The 9,037-nt window shown below is 51.8% G+C and overlaps 1 protein-coding gene across 1 annotated transcript in view; it reads right to left on the bottom strand.

Annotated features, from left to right (window-relative positions):
* Positions 1-4,281: 4,281 nt before the first annotated feature.
* SOCS6 (suppressor of cytokine signaling 6) overlaps positions 4,282-9,037 on the bottom strand; it is a 31,244-nt gene continuing 26,488 nt past the window's right edge. Inside the window, exon 2 of the mRNA XM_060174035.1 lies at positions 4,282-6,184. Within this exon, the coding sequence (XP_060030018.1) occupies positions 4,351-6,036 (1,686 nt within the window). The 5' untranslated portion in view covers positions 6,037-6,184 and the 3' untranslated portion in view covers positions 4,282-4,350. The remainder of the gene's footprint in view (positions 6,185-9,037) is intronic.

The raw sequence follows: 9,037 nt of genomic DNA, 5'->3' as shown, positions 1-9,037 counted from the left end.
ATTCTGTGGTGTTCTCAGTACAAATGGTACACACCTGATTTTGAAACATACAGAAAAAAGTGTGAACTACAGCAATCTGGATTGCAAGTATTAACCCCATGGCACTCCAATGACTAGAAAATTCCTTTAACCCAACGTGTCTACTTAGTACAAAATTCTATAAGAATTTGTTCACCCCCTCTGGGTGTAGTTTGAATCACTTCTCAGAATGAGCGACTATGAACTTGCCATGTTGCGATGAATAAAAAGGATATTTATAAAAAACTTTTCTTTACAGGATTAAAAAAGTAGTAGAAGGAACCAAATTGTGTGATTACTAGTGTACCAATACTCTTATTTTTAGAATTGTAAAATGGAACTGGCAATCGTTCCCCATTAGCCTGTGCAACACAACGGCCTATTGCTGGTAGTGTGACTGCTTCCAGATTCAGACTTCACATTCCATGAAGAACCATCAAGTTGTAAAATATATTATTTGTAATCAAACAGCAAAACCTCGTAATACAATGTGAAACGCACAATGACTGGAAGTGGGGTTTCTGTAAGAGATGCGAGACCCGCAGCACTGACAAGCAGCATGGCGTGTAACCCACTGGAGATCTTAGACACTTTCATCCTGTCTCAATAATACTGGCTCAGAAATGACGAAGAGTATATGCTTATGTTTGACTTCCTATAAGCCGGGACTTAGCCTCTTCGGCACTTGATTTTTTTTTTTCTTCCTCTGGTTACCTTATATAGCTGGCTTCCTTAAAAACTATTTTTAGTTCTGTGATCATTTCCTGTGATGTATTTTTGAACTCCTAAAATTTCAGATTATTGCACCAAGTAGAAAGAGAATAGTTTCCCTTAGATATAAAGAGGGCGAGATAGTTTTCAAGTACTATCTATAGCTTTTTCATTATTTATTAAAAAAAAAAAAAAAAAAAAAGTGTCCTAGAAAGTGGAGATGGAGCTTCTGGTCTTTCTCAGGTTTTGTAATGAAGTGTTTGATTTTAAAAGAAGGAGGAGGAGAGGAAGGAGAAACCTGAGTTATTGTAACAAAAAATAGCTGTCCTGTTTTCATTGTGAAGATCTGCAGAAACATGTGTTTGAAAGTCACTTCTAGTTTGTGTCTGTCCACATCTAAGTCTCCGTTTTGTAGTCTAGAGACTTATCCAGAGTGGACCCATGCCAAGCTACAGGATAAACTCTTGTATTGGCTCTCTTTCCATTCTTGAACCAGAATGCTAAGGTCATCCTCTGAAGTCAAGCTTTCACATATATTGTGCTACCTTGTGTTGGAAACAAGAAAACATTACAATACTTCTTTGTCTGCAAATCATGTCATGGCCAAAAAAAAAAAAAGTAACTGATACACAATCAAACTGATAACAATTTTGTGCTGGGTTAGAATGGGGGCTTTTAAAGTTCAAAATATTTTATATTATGGATAGACAAAAGCTCATGAAAACTTGGCTTTCTGGATCAGAATAGTTATCCAAAAACTCTAAGAAAAAGAAGCAAAGGACAGTTTCACACACAGTGAAATGAAGACCAGAATAATCTCAACTGGGAACCATAGGGTGTGGGGTGAGGGAAAACGTGGAGGGTAGGCTGAGCGGATGTGGGAAGACGGGGTTCAGGGCAGTCCAAAGACCTCTGTGCACCAGGATCTCACCAAGAGTACATGTAGATGCTTCCACAAACAAGAAGCCAGTTCAACATTTATTGTCCAAACACAGTGACTCTGTGACATTGCCTGCCATCTAATATAGAGGCACAGGGACATGTAACTCACCCTAGCTCTATCTTGTTTTAAAAATAAATAATTTTGCAAAAAAATAGTTTAAATGTCTTGCATTGATTTGATAACAAGTTTACAACTCTGTAAATAGTTTTCTTTAATCCAAATAGCTTATAGCGAACACTTAAATTATATTATTACAGTATACTCCACATTCCATCATACTAGGTGAAGACAGAGTATAGGAAAGAGGAGTCTTTGTGACAAGGTACAGTCAACATTCCACCAAGTACCTTTCCCCCTTTGAGCCAAAATACCACAGTACAATATTATGGCGTTGTCTATTCCTGGTAGTTCTCAGTTCTGACCCTAAAAGTAACAGAGGGTTAATTTTTTTTTAAAAGGGGGGGTAGGGGGCAAGGGTTTACTACAAAGCCACTAGTCTGGGCTTAAGGCCGTGTATAAATGGTACAGAGGACAAAGGAGAAAGTGTTTTAAGTTAGTTATATGTTTCTTCTGAGATGGCTATATTTCTGTTAAAGCTCTGTGGCTGGAAACATTCTCTGGAGGAGACAATTTAGAAGCAAGTAGTCACGGAGCTGCCCTGCACTGTCGCTAATGTATCCTGGCTCACCCCTGCAGCCCCCTGGCCCCAACAGTGAAGTCAAAGGCATAAATCAGCTAGCGGCGCCAAATGCCTAAAGACTTGGCCAAATTAAAGAGAGACTAGTAAAAAATGTCTTTTGAAATGGCAGGATGTATGGTACATTTCACAATATCCACAATAGTTCAACTAAAGTCAGTGGGCTTTGTTTTTGTTTTGTTCACAGGGAAAGGCTCAAACCTAGCACATTTTCATAGCAGTTACAATTAAAAAAAATAATAACAAATCAACTTTAAAACGTGTTCTAGTCAAATCAATGTAAAACTTTGTATCTAAACTTTAATGTTGTTACACAAGACTCCAGTCCATTTATGACGTCAGTTCTACGCCAAATTCGTCGAGAAAATGCCGACTATAGAAATCAAAGAAATCTTAACTGAAGGGACGTATAGCTAACACAGAAAGATCGCTATCACAGGAGAAAACTATGATCACCTAATAATTCAGAATAGTTCTGGTTCCATTAAGTCTTTCTATGGTATGCCAATTTGTACCAGAGTTTCGTGTCAGGGAAAAGGCGATTTCTAAATTGGTGGTATACAGTTCATTTTGATTTTTTAACGTAAGGCCATTGATTTAAGAGAGACAAACCCCAAGGTGAGCATGAAGGCAACAGAAACATTTGACTGGTCACAACCAAGACTTTTAGAAATGAGCGTTGTAAAAGATGCAGAAGCGTGTTCCCCACCCCAGAGGCTGCCCACTCACTGGTCTCCACCTCTCTCAACGCCAAGACACAAAACCATTCTCAGCGCACGTGTGCCGATTGGGGTCTGCTTATCGCAGGGGTTCTCCCATAGTGTTTTGCTATCTTTTGGAGGCGGGCCATTGAAGTAAGAACTGTTCTCATTTTCAGTATGCACTGCTGGGACTCGACTTGGGGCTGAATACACACGAAACGTGTGTGTGCCTGTGTGTTTTGTAATGCATAAAAATCACAGTGGCTAGCAGCAAAAGGACTCGTGGGGGGGAGGGGAGGAGGGGCTAAGGAGAGAATCTGATCTTTTCACATTGCGATTCACTTGCAGCCCGCGCGAGAGAGAAAAGGTAGAGGCAGTGGTTGTGGTGATGATGATGGTGGTGGTGGTGGTGGTGGTAGGGGAGGGAGGTTACCCACGCCTCCACGAACCTCCAGAAGCCCCCTTTTCCAGGAGCCCAAGCAAGAAACCCCAGACAGACCCCCCCTCCCCGCGGGGGGGGGGGGACCTGCAGTCTCCCTCCCAGCAACCCCCTATGCCCTTCGCCCTGCACGAACTAATGATTTCCATCCACTCTTACACGAGAAATCAAAAAAAATAAAGAAAATGAAATGAAATAAAATGAATAGCGGGGGGGGAAATCACCTAATAGAACAGAACTGATCTCACTCTTCTTACACATGAAAATAGTAAGACAGAACAGAACAGAGGAAAACAAAACAGCACAAGGGCCGGCATAAGGATCCCGGTTCGAGCCCCCGGCTCCCCACCTGCAGGGGAGTCGCTTCACAAACGGTGAAGCAGGTCTGCAGGTGTCTGTCTTTCTCTCCCCGTCTTCCCTTCCTCTCTTCATTTCTCTCTGTCCTAGCCAACAATAACAGCTATGACAACAATAACAACGACAACAAGCACAACAACAAGGGCAACAAAAGGGGGGGGGGGGGAAGAGCCTCCAGGAGCAGTGGATTCGTAGTGCAGGCACCCAGCCCCAGCAATAACCCTGGAGGCAAAAAAAATAATAAAATAAAAAATTTTAAAAAATAAAACAAACAAAAGCTTCGGAGAGCGAATAGGAAGTCTGTAAACTGTTTTCTTTTTGTTTGTTGGGCCTCCTCTGCTCCCCCTTTTGCAAAGTGCCAGCTGCAGGGGCTGGAGGGGCGCGCACGCGTGTGTGTGTGTGTGTGTGGTGTGCGTGTGTGTGTGCATGATAGAGATCTGGGGAGGGGTGCAGGTGGGGGCGCCCCTCCCCACCCCCACCCCCTTCAGTAGTGCTTCTCCTGCAGGTAATCCTTCATCTTGGTGGGCAAAGGCAGCGTCTGGATCAGGTCGATGCGCGTGTACTGGCGGATGACGAAGCGGCACAGGTACTGCAGCGAGCGCACCTGCATGAAGCGCGACACCGGGTGCGTGAGCCGCACCGGGTAGGTGGCCGAGCCCGGCAGCCGCGAGCGTGAGTAGCAGAAGGCGCCGTTCTCCGAGTCCCGGATCGAGTGCTCGATCAGGTCCACGATGGACGTGTGGCCCTCCACGTCGGGCTGCTCGTAGAAGCTGAAGCGGCCGTTGGAGTGCTCGATGCGGGTGTGCAGGGTCTTGCCGTGCGAGCGGAAGCTCAGGCTCAGCAGGTAGCGCTCGTCCGAGCTGTCCCGCACCAGGAACGAGCCGTCGGGCACGCTGGCCAGCTTGCCCTCGGCCTCCCAACGCGTGATGGGGCCCCAGTACCAGCCCTGCCGGGCCAGCTTCTTGAGCTCCTCCGTCAGGCTGCTGCCGCCCAGAGCGCCCCCGCCCGGCACCGAGTCGTACACCCGCGCCACCCCGGGGTGCCCGGGGCCGGCGGGGTCCAGGTCCAGCGGGCAGCGCCCCGCGTCGGGCCCCGCCAGCCCCGCCAGGCCCGCCAGGTGGCGCTGCAGCAGCGGCGGCGGCGACGAGGCCCGCGGGGGAGGTAGCAGCGGTGAGAGCGGCGGGGGCGGCGCGGCGTCCGGGGGCTGGGGGCGGCCGGCCGGGGGGCTCTGCAGGACCAGCCCGGGGGGACCCCGCAGCAGGCCGGGCCCCGGCGGCTCCCCGAACAGCTCGGGGGGCGCTCCCACCAGCTCGGGGTCCCCCGGGTGCGGGGGGTGCGGGGGATCGGGGGTGCCCCTGCCGGGGGGCGGCCCAGCCGAGACCTCCATGGGCGAGGCGCCGTCCAGCGGGTACAGCCCGCCGTCCAAAGGCACGGTGTACTGGATGTAGTCCTGAGGCACCAGCCCGAGCACCGCGGGCACCGCGGGCACCTGCTCCGCGTCCAGCTGCAGGTGCAGCTCGGCGGCGGCCGGGCCGGGCAAGGGCGAGGGCGCCCCCTTGCGGGGGCCGGCGGGATCGGGGCCTGGGTTCCCAGGGGGATCGGCCTGCAGCTCGCGGAAGTCCTTGCGGACCCCGTTGAGGGCCGGCCCGGGCCCCGGGGCGTGCACCAGGGCCTTGACGCGCACCTCCACCTTGATGCATGTCTCCTCCGAGGCCGTGGGGCGCAGCGGCCAGGGCGTGGGGCTGTAATGGTGGGCGCGCAGCGACGTGGAGCGGATGGGCCGCGGCGCCCGGGGCTCCTTGAAGGCCAGCGGTGCCGAGGCCGACGAGAAGGCGTCGTCGTCCGGGGCCCCCGACGACGAGGACGACGACGAGGCAGGGCCGCCCTTGGCCTTCTGCTTCTGCTTGGCCGACAGGCGGCGCTTGAGCGTGCCCATCAGACCCTCGGCCTTGGGCGGCCGCGCCTTGCCCAGCCTGTCGTCCTCGGCCGCCGCCGCCAGGGGGAGCTCGCAGCCCGCCAGCTCGAAGAGCGACGGCTCGTCCTTGGTCCCGAAGGCCCCGGCCGCGGCCGCCAGCCCCGGCGGCTGCACCACCATGAAGTCCGCCTCGTCCTTGCTCTTGGTGCTCAAGTTGAAAGACTTGCGGAAGGTCTTCAGGCTGATTTTCTTCATGCTGACTCCGGCCCCGGGGCGGCGGGGAGAAGGGGCTCAGTCTGTGCCGGGGGCGCGATCCTCAACCATCGGGAGGGCCCGGGGCGCGGCATCCGGGATGCTGGGGTGGGGGCGCTGCGCTTCACCTGCGCGCTGCTGCTGCCATCGCCTGCAAGCGAGAAGCATCCGCATTAGGGGTTGGCTTTTCAGATTTTAGGTGCTGGGTGGCGATGGAGAGAAATCGGGGGTGGAGTGGGGGGGGGGGGACCTGCGGCCCCTGCTTCACCACTTGCAAAGCTCCCCCCAACCCCACTGGTGGGGGCTGGGGGCTTGAACCTGGGTCCTTCTGCATTGCAACATGTGCGCTCAACCTTTTAGGTAGAGACAGAGACATGGAGGGGGATGAGATAGAGGGAGAGACACCTGCAGCCCTGCTTCACCACTTGCAAAGCTCCCCCCCACACACACTGTGGGGACTGGGGGCTTGAACCTGGGTCCTTCTGCATTGCAACACGTGCGCTCAACCTTCTGGGTAGAGACAACAGAGACCTGGAGAGGGGATGAGTAGATAGGGAGAGAGAGACACTTGCAGCACTGCTTCACCACCTAAGGCGGGGGCTGGGGGCTTGAACCTGGGTCCTTCTACATTGCACCATGTGCACTCAAACCTTTTGGATAGAGACAGAGAGAGACATGGAGAGAGGGTGAGGAGACAGAGGGAAAGACACCTACAGCCCCGCTTCACAACTTGCAAAGCTCACCACCCCCCCCCACCGGTGGGGACTGGGGGCTTGAACCTGGGTCCTTCTGCATTGCAACACGTGCGCTCAACCTTTTAGGTAGAGACAGAGACATGGAGGGGGATGAGATAGAGGGAGAGACACCTGCAGCCCCACTGCACAACTTGCAAAGCTCCCCCCTCCCCCGCCGGTGGGGACTGGGGGCTTGAACCTGGGTCCTTCTGCATTGCAACACGTGCGCTCAACCTTCTGGGTAGAGACAACAGAGACCTGGAGAGGGGATGAGTAGATAGGGAGAGAGAGACACCTGCAGCACTGCTTCACCACCTAAGGCGGGGGCTGGGGGCTTGAACCTGGGTCCTTCTACATTGCACCATGTGCACTCAACCTTTTTGATAGAGACAGAGAGAGACATGGAGAGAGGATGAGGAGACAGAGGGAAAGACACCTGCAGCCCCGCTTCACAACTTGCAAAGCTTCCCCCCTGCAGGTATGACTGGGGTCCTGAACATGGGGGTCCTTCTGCATTACAACACATGGACTCAACCTTTTGGATACAGAGAGAAATGGAGAGGGGATGAGGACAGAGAGAGAGAGAGAGACATGGACTCAACCTTTTGGATACAGAGAGAAATGGAGAGGGGATGAGGACAGAGAGAGAGAGACCCGCAACCCTGCTTCAGCACTTGCGAAGACCCGCCCCCCCAAGCCACAGGTGGGGACTGGGGGTTTGAACCTGGGTCCTTCTGCATAGCAACACGTGCGCTCAACCTTTTGGGTAGAGACAACAGAGACCTGGAGAGGGACTGAGGAGATAGGGAGAGAGAGACACCTGCAGCACTGCTTCACCGCTTGCAAAGCTCCTCCCTGCAGGTGAGGACTAGGGGCATGAACACGAGTCTTTCTTTCTGCATTGCAACATGTGCGCTCGCTCAAGCTTCTGGGCAGAGACAATAGAAAAATGGAGAAGGGATGAGGAGATAGATATCAATAGATAGATAGATAGATAGATAGATAGATAGATAGATAGATAGATATAAAGAGACACCTGCAGCCCTGCTTCACAACTTGCCAAGCTTTGGCCCCCCTACAGGTGGGGACCGGGAGGCTTGAACCTGGGTCATTCTGCATTGTAACATGTGCGTTCAGCATTTTGGATAGAAAATGGAGAGGGGATGGAGAGATACCTCTGTCTTTAAAGAGGAATACCTCAGATAGAGACAGAGAAGTCCCAAGGGAAAAGGGAGGTGGGGAGAAGGAAGGCACCTGCAGCACTACCTCACTGCTCATGAAGCCCCCCCCCCCCTTCAAATAGGGGTTGGGGGGCTTGAACCTGGCTGTGTCTGGTGCCAACCTCTTCGGATGCCTGAAAATTGATTGATTGACAGATCTAGTGTCTTTAGGTTAGTGTGTGCTCTTAAAGTAGGTAAAAGCTTTTCATGTACTGATTCCTATGTAAATACTTGTATCCGCTGGTGAACCAGAAGTCACCATATTTTGATTGTACATTAGAATCAGCTGGGGAGCTTTTGAAACTTAAAAAAAAATTTTTTTAATATTTATTTCCTTTTTGTTGCCCTTGTTGTTTTAATTGCTGTAGTTATTACTGTTGTTGCTATTGATGTAGCCATTGTTGGATAAGACAGAGAGAAATGGAGAGAGGATGGGGAAGACAGAAGGGGAGAGAAAGATAAGACACCTGCAGACCTGCTTCACCACCTGTGAAAAGACTCCCCTGCAGGTAGGGAGCCGGGGGGCTCGAACTGGGATTCTTAGGCGGGTCCTTGCGCTTTGCGCCACGTGTGCTTAACCCGCTGTGCTACTGCCCGGCTCCCTAGAGTGGAATTCTTATAGTAATCATGGAATGGACCAGTCCAAGGAATGTACCAGGCAGACATACAACTTGTATTGCACAAACATAATATACAAAAGTAACAATCCGTAGGATTTCTAATAATAAGTATCAGGAAGTCTGGGCTCAGGCAGCTCCCACAATCAGACACCAGAACACAGCCCCCTCTCCTACCTGGAATTGTCACCTCGGATGCACGCTGGCATCTGCCGGCGGCATAGTTTCTGGAAGATCCGGGCACCCCTGGCAGACAAGCTACCATACATAAACAGAGAAACGTGGCCGGAGTTCTCCGTAACATCTGATCCCCAGCACGAGCTCAGTCACGGCCCCAAGAACACTCGAAGAAGGGACTCAGCAAGTCACTGCTGATGGGACAGTCACGCGAAACGGGGGAGAAGACTGCTCTGGTCCCACCGCCACTCCACGG

This window comes from Erinaceus europaeus, chromosome 15 (genome assembly GCF_950295315.1).
Source record: "Erinaceus europaeus chromosome 15, mEriEur2.1, whole genome shotgun sequence".
Lineage (NCBI taxonomy): Eukaryota > Metazoa > Chordata > Mammalia > Eulipotyphla > Erinaceidae > Erinaceus > Erinaceus europaeus.
The sequence above is the reverse complement of the archived record's forward strand: the minus strand, read 5'-3'. Positions and strand labels throughout refer to the sequence as shown.